This window comes from Eucyclogobius newberryi, unplaced genomic scaffold, assembly GCF_026437365.1.
Source record: "Eucyclogobius newberryi isolate DKJ021-1_F unplaced genomic scaffold, fEucNew1.0.hap1 SCAF_6, whole genome shotgun sequence".
NCBI classification, from domain to species: Eukaryota; Metazoa; Chordata; class Actinopteri; order Gobiiformes; family Gobiidae; genus Eucyclogobius; species Eucyclogobius newberryi.
In genome coordinates, this window is record NW_027316278.1 from 22,357,166 (window position 1) to 22,372,923 (window position 15,758).

The window sequence follows — 15,758 nt, forward strand, 5'->3', positions numbered from 1 at the left end:
GTTTGTATGGGAGATTTTGCGATTCATTGGAAGTTTTTGCATTGCCATGGCTCAACCATAGGAAGTGTGACATGTGTGCCAGTACCTTTTTTTAATTTATCATTACCCTAAAATAGAAACGTGTCATTTTTTTTTTATCACAAATCGAAAAATTAAACACAATGAGCAGCTCCAGGCTTGAAAGCAAATGGGAGCGTTTTTAAAAAAGTTGCAGCTTTGCCGCACATACACCGTAAAACGTATCATAAAAATGTTGATACATTTGGATGCCCCATTCCTCAAGAGGATATTCCCCAAACATTGGATACATTGCCATGGCTATGTGCAAAATATGGCTTAGGTCTGATTGTCTTTTTTAATCGGGACACCAAAATAGATATCTTAAGGCAAAATTTCGAAAATTTTCTCAAAACAAACTGTTTCTCCCTCCATGTAAATATAATGTTTTTCACAATGAGCTTGAAAGTTAACAACTGATTCAAATTTAGTCTAAATGGGACTCGTTTTGCGCAAATGGGAGAAATTTTAATATTTTCAAAATTTCAAAATGTGTTGTCCAAATTTGTGGTGGTGCCACACGTAGTCTGTAAAGCATATCCCCAAAAATTATAACTTGTCAAGAGGATTACACAAATTTTGTAGGCCAGTGGGCGAAACACCCTTGGAGGAGTTTGTTGAAGTTTGACGTGAGTGAAATGGCTAACGTTTTGAATTTTCAAGATGGCGACCATACAGTTAGTCATACATACTTTGAAGACGTACAACTACAGTTGGTGGCGATAAATGCGCCTTTTTAGATGACTGCCAACCGCTTTAAACGTTATACAACAAAAACGATTGTCAGGGGGCGTGGCCACAATAAAATGTCTTGAATTTTGTGGCTCTATGTATTTAATGTACCTTTGTATTTTGACTTTTGTAGGTGGCGCTGTCACAGCATTTTTTAATGCTCCAAAAATGGGCACATAAAAAAAAAATCGCAAAAGTCTGAATATTGGGCAATATTTGGTGAGTTTTTGAGCAGGGGATGAAATTTGAGCTGAAGGGCAGAAGAAAAAAACTGTATGCACTTTCAAAAAGGCACTTGCCGGACACCGGGCTTAGTACTCTGCTCTCAATGGCGCTGATCTCTGCAGGTCACCTTATTCTGGAAGCCCGTCAGTGCACTGCCATATCACATAATCCTTCAGAGAAAATAAGTTCTACACAGACTAAAAAGCAGTTTTTGGGCTGCCCAGGAAATTGGTGCATTGTTGACTTGTTGGTCACATGAACATTGGATATTTTACACAAATCAATCTACTTTAAAGCATATTTTAGCAGTGAGACTGTTCCCTAGTCCTCCATTCGAACCAACAGAGTTCCTGCTGGACCGGAAGTGCGATCTTGGGAAAAAGAAGTGGAAAGTGGACGGCGCAAAATAACACTTGTTTGAAAAGCATACTGCTGTGCATTGGAATGACAAATTAATACAACTCACAGTGAATGTGCAACAGACCCTAATGATTATACTAAAAAATTTTAGGGTTTGTAAAAGTGTCACATGGAAATTTCAGGACCTCGAATCGCACTTTCGCAGGCTTTGCACGGCCTTACGGAACTAACTTGGCTTATTAATAACAACAATTTAAAGATATTTTCACATGTTAATTACTCTACACATTTCACAAATCAATAATGCAGAGAGGGCACGCCACAGCAACCAAGAGCAAATGGAGAGAGCCCCCTGAGTGTGCCACCCTGAGTGTGGTCCCCCGAGTGCGGGCCCCGGTGTGCCGCCCCATGGTGCAGCCCCCTGTATGCGGCTCCAGTGCAGTGTATCGTGCAGATCTCACACAGAAACGCACCACTGCCATGACGGATTCAAATGCATAATAGAAAAGACTAAACATTAGACAGTTTTGAACACGCTTCCTCTCCTTGGATCAGCTCAGCGCGTGGAGCCCTGGGGAGGCGGGCCTTCCTGGATGACGGCTACATAACAGACAGTTGATCTCTCATGGTTTGGAGCTGAGCAAGACAACAACATGCCAAGTCAGTCCTGAGCGTGACTTTTAGAGCATGTCCTCTATCGAAACGCACAAGGTATTTCGATTACAGTTTCGTGTGTGTTGTGGCGAACTTCGCAAGGTGACTTTGAAGCGCCGGAACTGCAGTGGATTTGCTAAAATGAAACGGGGGGGAAAAAATGAACAGGGCAGTCATGCTAGCTGCTAGCAATTGGAACTAGCTGCTGCATGGCTCACCGTTAGCCACGAGCTAACAGGAACAAAAGTCAACCAACTTTGCTGGCTCTGTCACCTGAATGTCAGCGTTTTGTTGACCTACTCGTCTGTATAATTGTATTTTGCAGTACCGGTTTGAAACTACACAAAAATAGGTTAATCACGCCAAATTTGAGGCTAAGCCATTCTAAACGTAAAAGCGTGGAGCTTCTGACAAAAAGATTCGTATAGCTTGGATTTATTATCGGTCTGTGTAGTGTGTTCAAGTTATTATATTTAGATTTTGTCGACAGGTTTTATTTCCATAACGTCACTTTCCCTCAAACAGAACATCTGCCGTGATTTAAAGTATTAGAAATAATAGAAAAGTGTTTAATATGAATATGAAATAGTTTTTTTCACAACAGGAGTGTCTGGAGTCTGGATGCACCTGCTTAGATCTAATATAGTTCCTTAGTTATGAACGGAGACTTTAAACTATGAGAGATCTGAACTAATCTAGAGTCTGGCCACTCCTCATGAAAGTGCTTTTGCAATGATTTGTTTGGCATGTTTCCTGTGGTGAGTGTATGTTTGTTTAAATCTGAAGGGAAAGTAGTAGCACACGATTTTCTGACAGTTTAAACATTAATTTACAAAGGTGTTTGTATTTTCTCAAATAATTGTGTTTGCCCTTGTTTTATAATATGGTTGCTGGGCAACAGTTGTGAAATCTCCTGTCACATCTGCACATATCCACCCAGGAAGTACAATTTATAAACTTCACTAAATTATCAAACTAGGGAAAACAATTTTTTTTGTCAAATCACAAATTATCATGTTAAAGCCCCAGAAAATGTAAAAAACATGCATTTAGGTGGAGGGCACATTGCCTGCTTGTCTCCATAGCGATGTTCTTTTAAAAAATGCATTTTTTATACATTGTTACTACATTCATTTAGAAGAAGAAAGAAGAGAAAAAGAAAACGCATGTAAATGTGCTATTCAAGCCACGGAAAGTAAAAATACACACACACACGCATGCAAAGAGATGTTATTAGAGGTTTTGCATAAGGGACAAACTCGTTAACTTCTTTGCTTCACTTTTCCATTTGCAAAATATCTTGAAAGTAATAACAAATTAAGACATTTGTTTGTTTTTAATTATACACCACCTTGTCTGAGATGAGGTCAATTTATGTATGTTTTCAAGTTAAACTGTGTTAAACTTTTGTCATAAATGTAATCCGGATTATTCAGTATACTATTCACTTTAAAAAGTTATACTTTATTTATTGTCCCACATGGGGAAATTTAATTGATGCAACGCAGGAAGATACAGAGGTAGATGCAGAAGAAAAGAACAGATCACTTATAGGAAGTTTTTTGGAAGGTGTTTGAAGAACACTCTCAGTAGAAAATCTCTTATGAACAAAAACTCCCATAGACAAAACCTCCCATTTCCCAACAAGGGATGGAGGGGAAAAATAATAAAGATAAAAATAAATAATAAATAACTACCATTGCATGTGATCATGCAATGGTAATTTGATTAAAACCTATCATGCATTTTTTTTTAATAAGATAATTGTTAAAACTATTTAAAGTATTTCCACTGCTAAACTACACACCTAAATTAATATTAAAATCATCAGTTTGGTTGTCCATTTTAGTTTGTTATATGCATTGGCCTATTGTAAGTTTAATATTTGGGCCATTTACTGAACTAAATTGACTTGTAGACCTACGGTTAAAGACATTTGATTTGTCTGTTTGCAGCTATAGTGAACTTAAGGGTGTTTAGTTGTGTGCAGTGTTTTTACTTGACCGTGACGAGTTTAGAGCAGGTGAAACAATAACGGCAGCACAGCCGATGTATGGTATGGTTGGCATCGTCCCATGTTATTGGGTCCAGAACAAATTTGAGGACAAAAGCCCCCCACAGCTCTCTCCTCTATGCACAGTAAAGGCATTATTGCTGAGTGTCATTAATTATTAATAGTCACCTCCCATAATTAATACTTTTTTGTAATCATCTGGAGTAATAACTATAATAGAGATTTGATTAATGGCACGCCCCTGGTTCAAAGATGTGCAGTGTTGGTAGACTAGGAACAGGTAATCTCTCCAGGTTGATCTTTTCAATGAAGTGCTTGAAACTGCAATCATGATGAAAATTGGCATAAAATGGATCCTTCAAAATGGAAAATGAGCTAAAGTTTGGGCTCAGTTTACTATCTCCATGGAGTCATGCAGGTGGTGTGTTCGCCACCAGGAAGCTTACTGAAATATGTAGTATAACTGACTAAATTAAGATTAATCTGACATTCTGATTCTTAATTTGTATATATTTGAGTAATCCTGTCCTGCATTTGAGACTTGAGTACCCAGAAAAAAAAAGGTTTTCAGTTCACCTACACCTAACCTTTCTCTGTCCACTGCGCTTTCCTATTAGCAATTATTTACAAAAATGTCTATTCTGGGTAAAGCTTGTAGCCATTTTTCAAAAAATGTAAATGCAGAAATAAATGCTGCTGCTTCCGTGAGATTCCAGTTGTGCAGTTTTGATCATTAATGGTGACACAATGCACACATTAACGCAACCTGAGACATTTTTCAGATGGTTTGAAAAATAATAAAAATAGAAAATTCATTTAAAAGTTAAATTCGTTCATTGTCCTGTTTAGGTGTTTGGTATGCTATTTTTTTTAAAAGAACTTGTTCAGCCGCACAAATCAGCTTGCATGTCTTAGCAGAGTCTGTTCTTTTTTCAGATTGTGTTAAAACAAAGCTTAGATTAAAGTCTTATTTCAGTAACAGCGCTTCAGACAGAGCTGTGCCTCAAGCTAGCTTTACAACCCCAGCTAATGTTGATAACATCATGTCTTTAAGTTAAGGTAAAACATGGACAACCAAGGTTGGAACAGAAGCCATGACCAGGCCAGAGGACAGAACTTCAGACCAGAGGGTGGGCACCAAGGAAGGAACAGCCAAAACAAGTTCAGAGGGACTTCCAAAAGGGGGAGGCAGAACTTCCCGGGCTCGTCCCCTGGAGGTTTCAGAGGAGGGCACAGTCCGTCACAGAGAGATGACCTCAGATGGTTCTCTAGTGGTGACACCGGTGGATGTAGTCAAGAAAATCACAAGAGGGAACGCCTAGAGCCACAAAACTGGAGGACAAGACCTCTATCAGAAAGTCCAAGAGAAGACCTGGAGAGCAATGATGGCAATGCTCACAAATCAGGTATGGTCCAGTATGGGATTTAATGTTATGGTTATTTGCATCATTTAAAGAGGAAAAAAAAGGTAGTGTGTTGTAACTCGCTGTAATAATTGCATAACCAAATCTCAAACTTCTTTTTTCTAAAAGGAAAAAGGAGAAATCGAAACAGGAAAACATCCTCTGAAAATCTTAATGAAGCTGTGAATGAAGAACCTTCAGCCATATCGGACCCCGGCCTTTGGCAGGCAGAAAGGCGGCTTAAAAGGGATGGAATAAACCCTTTGAGAAAGGTTTGAACGCTTTTGTTAAATTAGTTTTGTATGTAGTTAAATGCAGTGCACTTCATGGCACAACAATCAAGAGTTCCTTCAAGCCATTGCTTTTTTAACAAAAGGATTTTTTGTTGTTGTACTTTTTAAATTGAACTAGTTTGGTATAATTGCACTCTTAGAACAATAAGGAAACTACTGAATATAAATGTAATGCTAAAAGTTAGTTATTTCATTTATTTTGTTTTATATTTTCAGGCACCCAACAGTCATCCCAATGCAGTTTACTCTTGTTCATTCTGTGACATTTATTTGGACTCTGTAGCTGATGCCTATAAGCATATTTTTAAAGACCGACGTCACAAGAAAAAATCCAAGGTGCACATAAATAAAAGCATACATTACTGATTGAAGTTTGAATGTTTGGGGTTATTCCAATGTGCAAAACTAACTGCTCTTGTCTGGTCTTTAGGAACAACAAGAGCAGGAACTGTTGACACAAATTTCACCTCCCAGTGCAGAGCAGGTCAGTGCAATAAACACTGTTCTAGAGGATCTGGTCCGTGAATATGGGTTGACTGACCAAGATGTGGAGGCAAGACAGCAAGCCGTTTCTCTCATGCAAGACCTTCTCCTCTCAGTTATGCCTGGTAAGTCCTATATGCAGTAAAACCTTCAGTATACAAATATTTATTTAAAAAAAATGTATTTGCTGTTTAGGAATTACCTTGAGGCTTTATGGATCATCTTGTACCAAATTTGGTTTCAAAAAGTCTGATGTCAACATTGACATTCAGTTTCCTCCAGAGGTAATACTAAATTTCATGGGGGATCTTGGAAACCTGTGCATTTTTAATCAAATTTGTTCTCACAGATGACGCAGCCAAATGTCTTGTTCTTGGTCAAAGAATGTCTGTCTGTTAGCCGTAAGTTTTGTTGTTTTTCAAATTATAGTTCTTATATAAATCCAAAAATTTCTAAAATGGATATTTTCTTCTCAGCACTCTATGTTGAGTTAGAGGCAGACTTTCATGCCAGGGTTCCTGTTGTTGTTTGTAAAGAAAAAAAGAGGTAAGTAGTGTACCTAGGGACCTGGGGCCTCATTTATAAAGGGGTTTGGTGGAATTTTGCTGAGCAAGTGCGTACTCCTAGTGGCCATTAGAGGTGCACATGCTTTATACACCAAACAAAACTATAAATGCAACACTTTTGTTATTGCTCCAATTTTTCATCAGCTTTTTCATGAGGTGTGAAGGATTAATAATATGAATTGCTCATTTTGACCATGTGGCATATAAATATGCTGGTGAGTATAGCACAAGTGTGCCTTAAACTGGCCACAATAACAGGCCACTCTGAAATGCTCCGTTTTGCTATATTGAAAGGGTGGTACCAAAATGAATCTTGGAACTGGAACATGCTGTCGTATATGCTGATCCAGAGCATTATGCCACATCACCTCATGGTGCAGCATGATCATGCACAGCCCCATGTACAAATCTGAACACAATTCCTGGAAGCTGAAAACATCCCAGTACATGCATGGCCAGCTTACTCACAAACATGTCACCCATGTACGGCTTCAAATGCATGCGTCATGTCTCAAGCATGAGTAAACAGCACTTCTGCTCCTCTCCATTAGTGTTTTCTTTTCCCTGTATCTCCATTCTATCTAGCTGTATAAATGAGGCCCCTGGACCTTAAGTCTATTGTTCTATCTTCCTCTGGAAAAAAAGACATGCTGTTAAGGGTGTATTAAAAACAAAGTATATATTTATTTTTTCTTCACACAGTGGTCTCATCTGCAAAGTGAGTGCAGGAAATGAAAATGCTTTTCAGACTACTTCATACTTGTCAGCCATTGTGCGCCAAGAACCTCTTCTTCTTCCCCTTGTTTTGGGCCTCAGACGCTGGGCCCAGGTAATTCACTACTTTATGAAATGTAATCTAATGCTACTTGAGTTAACATGTGTTGTTTCCTTCTTTGATTTAGATTTGTCAGATTGACCGTCCAGAAGAAGGAGGATTTCCTTCTTATGCCCTTGCTCTACTGGTTATCTACTTTTTACAGCAGCGCAGACAGGCTCTCCTGCCCACTTACCTTAACCAAGAGGTACTTCTGTGGGGGGAATCTTTTCAAAAAAATGTCTTTTGCTCCCCTTTTCAACACTAGGTTATGGAAGATGCATTAAAATGTTGCATTTTTTTCTTATACAAGTAAATTTAAAAACATGTTTTGATAATGTTACAAAATATAACTTTTACTTTTTGTGCTTGAATCATTCTGTAGATCAAGGTGTTCTCACTCAGTAGGCTGAAAGACTTCAGTCTGACACATGTAGATGATGAGCACGTACACTGGATTTATTCTCCCTCTTCTAAAGAATCTTCACAATCAGCAGACAAATCCAGTTTAAATGGGAAGGTAACATAAATGTAACATTTGGCTCATCGGAAATGTGTCTACCACACTTTATGTACCGTACATGCTTCATGTTTTGAACAGGTTCCTCTGGTGTTTCAACATCCTCACCCTCCAGTGGAAGTCGGTCTTCTATGGGTTGAGCTGCTTCGTTTCTATTCTCTAGAATTTAAAATGGAGGACTATGTAATCAGTGTGCGTACTCGTGCTGTGCTTTCCAGAGAGATGAAAGACTGGCCAAAAAAACGCATTGCTGTAGAAGGTATGTTTATAGTCCTTCACTATCGGGTATGCAAAAGCTGTTTGTCTGCTTGGTTTTATAACATAAAATATGTTTTTGTTGTGATACTGATATATTTTTTATTTTTTAAGACCCATTTGCAGTAAAAAGGAATGTGGCCCGCTCCGTTAATAGCCAGCAAGTGTATGACTACATTGTCCACTGCCTCAAAACTACATACAAGTACTTTGCACTGCCACCCAACACGGCCGCTGTTGGTCAAAAGTTAAAAGGCAAGCGTGATACAGATGCTACTCATAACTCTGATGCAAATAAACTCATTATTGAGCCTCAATCCTTAAACCAATCTAAAAATATAGAAACTGGACCAGAGGACTCTGACTGCATTATTGAAGAGGAACTTGAGGAAGACAGTGAATCTGAAAAAGACAGAGAAAAAGTAGACCTGGGAAAAGGCAGTCTATCTGAAGAAGAGGACGAGGCAGACGCACAGATCCGACGACATGTGGATAGTTTAACCACGGAAGATGAGGAGCTGTTTCCACTTGATGAAATCTCAGGGGAGGAGCCTTTATCAGAGGATGAGAGGCCTGATCTGGACACACCAGATTTTATGGACAAAGTAGAGGAACTCTACGCTGAGTATGAAGATGATCGCAAATTGAATAAACTAGAAGGTGGAGGTGAAAACCATGGTCTATCCTACAGGTTCAATAAACAAGCTTTCACAAGAGGCAAGGTGAGGTTTTTAACGATTTCCGTGCCACAATTTCAAACTTGTAATGTTTATTTTCTGTATTTTCTTTAGACCCACATTGTTGTTTGTTCGCTGTGCAAACGCGATGGCCATCTCAAGAAAGACTGTCCTGAAGATTTCAAGAAGGTAGAACTTGACCCATTGCCTCCAATGACATCAGACTTTTTGCGCGTCCTTGACCAAGTTTGTGTGCAGTGCCACAGTGAGTACTTCGTGTTTAGGACAGAACAAAGCCACAGTTGGGCTAATGTCTAAGTTTTTGTTGTTGTTGTCTACAGCTGACTTTGCCCCAGGTGAACTAGAGGAGAGGGTTAGAGATCATATTCTCCAGGATCTACAAACTTTCATCAGGCGGCACTTTCCTGGTATTTACTATTTACTTGTGATTATTCTTCCATTTAGGGTTAAAAAATGTCTTGTAACCATTTTTCAATAAGTAAATGAAAATCCCCTGCTAGCTACAGTAGATCTCTCATTTTGGAACGACACTCTCATTAAACAGTTTTAGATCAATGTTGTGTTGAACAAAATGTAACTGCGCTGTTTTTCTTTTATACTAAACGATAAGTCCAGGCGCATCTTAATCCTGGGCTAAGTCTTGCGCTCCACGAAAGAAATGAGCCTGGGTCCGACCAACGCCAATTCAGGCCTGAGATTTTAGCTGCACCTAAAACTAAAGTTGAAACGGAACTCCAATTGAATGAGGACTGATTAATCAAATCTTGCATATGTGGGTGTGGTTTCACGGGAGTGAAAACGAAAAACAGTTAATCCTCAGAGTCCAGCTCCAAACCAGCATTTGTTTCTGTGCACAAGAGCAGCCAACTGACTGTGGCTTTACTCCACACCTAAAGCCACAGCATGAAATGTAGGCCTGTTTGATATAAAATAAACCTATTAGAACAATTTGAAGGTTTTAATTATGGTTAAAATGTAGGTAGAGGTAATTTAGTCCTTCTATGGGCTTTTTATTTAATTTGTGCCCATTTACTGAGTGCAGTGTCCAGACACGTCTTTCCAGTGAATGTGAGCTTGCACTTGAGGGGGTTTGATGAGCCTGGATTGTCATGTTTTGGTTTGAAGTCTATGACAGGTTCTCATGTTTTTCTTAATCCAAACAATGTCATTGTTTGGTGGGATGGTCTATTTGGGAAATATTTATTATTTATAATGTAATCTGTCAAGTTACTACTGCTACTGTTACTGTTGTCGAATTACCTCTACTACTACTGTACTGAATTACCTCTATCTAGGTCATATTTGCTGGCCATGTCAAACCCGGAAGTAACATTATAAACATGACCCAAATTGGAGAAAAACAGGCAAAATATTTGCAGTAAAATACAAAGGGAATTATCATATTTAAAGATTTTACCAAAGTGTTGTCTAATGTGTCATATGTACTTTGCTTCATGGAATATGCTGCATGTCTTTAAGTTTAGTAAATATTTACTTGGTGACTTGCAGACACAAAGTTACAACTGTTTGGATCATCCAAAAATGGCTTCGGTTTTCGACAGAGTGACCTAGACATTTGCATGATGTTGGAGGGTCGGGACACTCTAGAGGTAGATGTAGAATGATTTACATTGTTTGGTGCTGCGCTCAAGACTAATCCACCTAAGACTAATTTATTTATTTTTAATTAAAGGATGATGACTGCATTCACATTATTGAAATCCTCGCAAGGCTGTTAAAGAAACACTCAGGTTTGGATTCAATTTGCCTTTGCTACGAGTAGATTAAATTCTTTCCTTGACTTCCAAATTTCTGGCGTTTGCTTTCCAGGTCTTAAAAACATCCTACCCATCACTACTGCTAAGGTTCCCATAGTCAAGTTTTACCATCTTCAAACTGGTCTGGAGGGAGACATCAGCTTGTACAACACACTGGTATGAGAGTCGGGAGCCCACGTGATACTCATTGAAATTATTGCTTTAGTGAATGTTTTTACTCAAACCATGTTTCGTTGAAGGCCCTGCACAACACTCACTTGCTTGCATCCTATGCTGAGATTGACGCAAGAGTGAGGATTCTCTGTTATGTCATGAAAGTTTTTGCCAAAGTAAGTACTCTTTATTTAAAAGGTGAAGCTGAAAGTGAATTTCAAATCTGATCATCTTTTTTTTTTTTCTAGATGTGCGACATTGGGGATGCATCACGCGGCAGCCTCTCTTCATACGCTTACACCCTCATGGTGCTGTTCTACCTGCAACAGAGAGATCCACCCGTCATTCCTGTCCTGCAAGAGGTAATTGTCTTTGTATACTGAAAACTATTTATGCTATTCTGACCTGTTAACCATGTGGCAGCAGTTTTATTGTTATATCATTTTTAATATAAGCTGCAATACATTTTATATTTAGGCAAGGAGTAATGGGATTCTGTGGTGTTATTGTGTTGATAGCAGAGGTTAACCAAGAGCATTAACCAAGAACTCTTCATCAGTGATTATTTTCCAGCTGTTTTACACAGGATATCAACATAACGAACAAACTTTTTTTTTATCGCTGAATTGTAGCTTCTACTGCTGTTTTTCTTGAACATATTGAGTTGTGAACTAAAACCGGGCTTTCCTCACGGCGCCGCGGCCCCGGCTCCACACCTAGTACAGCACAGCTTCACTTTTCTCCCTCTCCAGAATTCATGCTTTTAGTGCCGTGGTTGTTCTGACATAATAAATGTGCAGCATAACAGACAGAAAACATGTTAAGATCATAGATACACAAAAAACGATGAGTGTGGCTGGCAGTGGGTGGGAACCGAGTGGGCATGTGTCTGTGCGCGCTGCAGAGCATGCATGTAGATGCATAAAGCACGGACTATTCTACTGCTTTACTGCGGTATGTTGCTTAACCATTAGTTTATACATGATGAAGTTCAGACGAGTGTTCATTTTCCAGCAATTTTGTTGTTTTTTGCCTACGCCTGCCCCGCACCATGGAATCTATTTTTCAACCCGCCCTGTGTCTAGGCCTATTAAAAAGTTGCGTATTGAAATTTGAAGAATCACCTGCAGGCTCTTAACTGGTGACAACATGTAGGATCTGCACCTGAACATTGAGACATTTTAACAACTTAATCCGCCTATTATAACTAATCACTTATAATATCCTGGGAGGCTCATTTCTGAGCTTAAAGGAGGAATTCTAAATGAACTATTTTACACCTGTAACAAAGAAATACGAGATGTGAGATAGTGATTCGTTTTCCTCTTTTAAAAAGCCTCAGATGCCCTGCGTGCACCACCTGTCGCACATATGCAATAAAAAATATAATAAAACGGCATGGCAGATTTTTTTTGGGACCCGGTCCGTCATGACTGACTAGAATTGTGTCTAGCAAAGCCTTTGGTTGGTGGCACGTCCCTTCTCCATGGACTCTCACACAATACACTTGACAAGCTACAAGGCTCTGCTGCCGGAATCATAACCAGAACGCCCCTCCAGTCCTGCACCAGCTCCACCAGCACCCAATTCAGTTCAAGATCCTATTACTCTGAAGAAGACTAGTTAATTAGCCTAAATAAAATTTTCCCCTTGTTTACCTACTTGGAAGTTGTATTTGGAGTGATTTTATGTATGTTTGAGTAATCTATATTTCCTACGTTCAAGATTCCTGCATAGCTCTGCAAATGCCAGTTTTCCTCTACACCCCCATACTGCTCTGTAGTCTGGATGAATTTCTTAAAATGTCTTGCACGTTGGATTTTGCTGCTTTGCATAGTCATTTTGGCATAAGTGAAAAATCCACTGTGAAGCAAGGCCGTATGCTTGCCTGACAGCGCAGCACTTTGTTGTCATGACATTCACAGTTGTGCAAAGGGACCGGCGAAAATCTTCCGTTTTCAACCAAGACCATCGTCAGACTATTTATTTTATTGTTTTTGGATCAATATTTATTTGTTTTTTTTAAATGACCAAAATCTAAAATAATGATCCCGGGTGTCTGACTTTATAGCAAACAAAAGCATAATGTCTTAAATCCATCCATAATTTGGTCCCCACCTATCCCTCGAAAGACATATTTATGTAAAAAGCATTATTACTAGATGTTATTTTGTTATGCAGTCTTATTGTTATGGATAACTACAACCATTGTTGGGTTTGTAGATGTATGATGGGCAGAAGCCAGAAAAACTTGTAGATGGATGGAATGTATACTTCTTCGATGATCTGGCAGCATTGGTGAGTTAATTTATTGATCTTAATTTTGCATAATTCTTCACAATGTCACAGTTTTAACTTCATCATTCAGTAATATTGTTGATTTGTGGAAAATGAACTGAACTTATGAAGGATAACGAGTGCTTGTCTGCAGGCAAGTCGCTGGTCACACTATGGAAAGAACCGGGAGACGGTGGGAGAGCTGTGGCTGGGTTTGCTTAGGTTCTACACAGAAGACTTTGACTTCAGAGAACATGTCATCTGTATTCGACAGCATGCTCGTCTCACTACCTTCAATAAACAGTGGACATCTAAATTAATTGCCATTGAAGGTCATTCATAGATCGAACATGATATTTTACACTGGCCATTTATTTGATCTTGTTCATAGAATGTATTTTTCTTCCTTTTTTACAGATCCATTTGACCTGAATCATAATCTGGGTGCTGGACTCTCTAGAAAAAGTGTGTATGAATTAAAAACTGCATGGAAATGAACCCAAACTGCTTTAGATATCAGAAATCACGCTCCCAACCACACCGTGCCATATATGGAAACAGTCACCTACGCAAACATGCACTGTACGGATTTCATCTTCTCTATTCTGTCTTTTAACATTTCTCTCTAAATGTTAACAGTGATCAACTTCATCATGAAGGCTTTCATTAATAGCAGAAAAGTGTTTGGCACGCCAGTCGAAGTCATTCCTATTCAATATCCTTCTGCAATGGTTTGTAACAAATGACATTGATAACTTCACCGTGACAAGAACTTGCAATCCTTAAGCATGTGGCTTCTTCTTCTAGGAATACTTTTTTGACCCTGAAGTTCTCACAGAAGGTGAGGTGGCTCCCAATGACCGGTGTTGCAGAATTTGTGGGAAGATTGGCCACTTTATGAAAGACTGCCCTATGCGAAGAAAGTAGGTTTTGTGGTTATTGCACTTGAATTGGTTATTGGTTTCAGATTGGTCATCACAAAATAAAATCTTATTGCAAATGTATTGTCAGGTCACGCCACAGACAAGATTCTGAAAAAGGGGCTGACACTCGGGAGAGCTCCATGGATCGAGTGAAAAATCGGAATGAGCAGTGGAGAAAGAGGGACCCTCTAGAACGCTGTTGCTTCCTCTGTGGCTCAAACTCACACATGAAAAAGGACTGTCACCTGTACAAAGGGCCTGCAGGTACTGCTCACTTAATTTAGTCTGAAAGTCGGTCCAACTGCATGACACATTGGCTTAGACAAGTTGTCACATGTTAGGAAATGTGAAGTTAGATGGCTCTCCTACTCCTTCTGGACTCTTCAGAACACTGAGAGGAAGGAATAAAGCTGTAGGTCATATATATTCTAAAAAGTATACTAATGTATTGAGTGGTAAATTATTACAGAATGATATTTTATTTCTGAGAGGGAAGGGAATGAACAAGGTTTGTTAGATGTTCCAGGACATAATTTAAAAACTTTCTCTGAATTCTCTTACCCACTTAGAAAGTAGTTATAACTTAAAATGTCTAAATTTTTTGTCTTGCAGGTAATTTAGGCTGTCGAAATATGGGTCCGTTTGGTCCCAAGAAGAATCCAGAGAAATAAAGGTGCAGCTCTTGCTGCACCGGTCACTTGCTTAACCTTCAGGCTTAGAAGCCCTTTAAAAGCCAAAGCCAGGACACCTTGACTTGAAGCCAAGTAGGGCCTTTTATTATTTTGTTTTGCTTGAATACTCATCTAATGAGCTTTTTAATGTTTTCTTTTTATTGAAAGAAAATATTCTAAACTGTCCTGTTTAAATACACTGCCAGTTAATCATTTTATTTATTCAGTTTTATTTCCCAAATTGTAATACGACGTAAAACGTTTCTAATATAAAGGATTTTCTGTCAGGCTAATTAATAATAGCAGTTCTTCAATTAATGCAAGTCTTTTATTTTTTTTTTAACAATTGTTTTACTTCATGGGCACTGAATTCCTCTATCCAGTATCTTTATAGGCCTTCAGTGATGACTTTGTCATTTTTGGTTTTAACATTATTTTAACATTTTAAAAGGGTGCCATCAACTGTCCAAGTATGTGTTATAGAAGAGTAATTTGGCTACTTGAGTACTATTTACATGTTTGGGATGGTCTAGTGCAACATGTGTATTCAAAGTTCAAACTAGAGGAAATCTCAGTTAATGGGGGGAAAAAAAGTATTTATTGTCAGTGTTCATGTGTTGTCACAAGATTATGGCTGCACTTTCAGGGTTCATGCTCTTGTTTTTTTTTTTTTTTTTTCTTTTTGCTGCTTACGTCTGAAAGACCTGGATATGATTTTATTTTTTAAAAAAGAAAAAAAAAGCCTTCTGGCAAGATTTTATGCATAGGTTTTGATTTGTTTTTAGAATTATTTTAAACCCTTTAATGTTTTTATGTTAAAATGCAAAATGTTTTTTCTTATTTCTGAGCAAATGCTAGTTTTGTGTCAATCAAATAAATTAA

The 15,758-nt window shown here is 38.6% G+C and overlaps 1 protein-coding gene across 3 annotated transcripts; it reads left to right on the forward strand.

Annotated features, from left to right (window-relative positions):
* Nucleotides 1-1,948: 1,948 nt before the first annotated feature.
* Nucleotides 1,949-15,758, forward strand: tut7 (terminal uridylyl transferase 7). Of its 3 annotated transcripts, none has more exons than XM_072434168.1 (27): nucleotides 1,949-2,085; nucleotides 5,097-5,448; nucleotides 5,575-5,717; nucleotides 5,955-6,074; nucleotides 6,169-6,346; nucleotides 6,417-6,505; nucleotides 6,571-6,622; nucleotides 6,698-6,767; nucleotides 7,490-7,616; nucleotides 7,690-7,809; nucleotides 7,987-8,121; nucleotides 8,203-8,380; nucleotides 8,491-9,098; nucleotides 9,168-9,318; nucleotides 9,395-9,481; nucleotides 10,584-10,684; nucleotides 10,768-10,825; nucleotides 10,905-11,008; nucleotides 11,092-11,181; nucleotides 11,254-11,367; nucleotides 13,229-13,303; nucleotides 13,437-13,614; nucleotides 13,700-13,747; nucleotides 13,922-14,013; nucleotides 14,090-14,205; nucleotides 14,294-14,469; nucleotides 14,818-15,758. In XM_072434168.1, the coding sequence occupies exons 2-27, from the start codon at nucleotides 5,109-5,111 to the stop codon at nucleotides 14,874-14,876; spliced, it is 3,609 nt and encodes a 1,202-aa protein (XP_072290269.1). In that variant the 5' UTR covers nucleotides 1,949-2,085; nucleotides 5,097-5,108; the 3' UTR covers nucleotides 14,877-15,758. The 3 variants fall into 3 exon arrangements, with proteins under 3 accessions (XP_072290269.1, XP_072290267.1, XP_072290268.1); XM_072434166.1 differs by lacking the exon at nucleotides 14,818-15,758 and adding an exon at nucleotides 14,547-14,737; XM_072434167.1 differs by lacking the exon at nucleotides 14,818-15,758 and adding an exon at nucleotides 14,547-14,737 and having other exon boundaries at nucleotides 1,998-2,085; nucleotides 5,102-5,448.

Coding starts and splice junctions, on each gene's coding strand:
- tut7 (XM_072434166.1), top strand. CDS start 5,109: ATGGACAACCAAGGTTGGAACAGAAGCCATGACCAGGCCAGAGGACAG. Junction 10,685..10,767: donor AGGGTCGGGACACTCTAGAG/GTAGATGTAGAA, acceptor TTTTAATTAAAG/GATGATGACTGCATTCACAT. Junction 14,470..14,546: donor CCTGTACAAAGGGCCTGCAG/GTACTGCTCACT, acceptor GTCACATGTTAG/GAAATGTGAAGTTAGATGGC.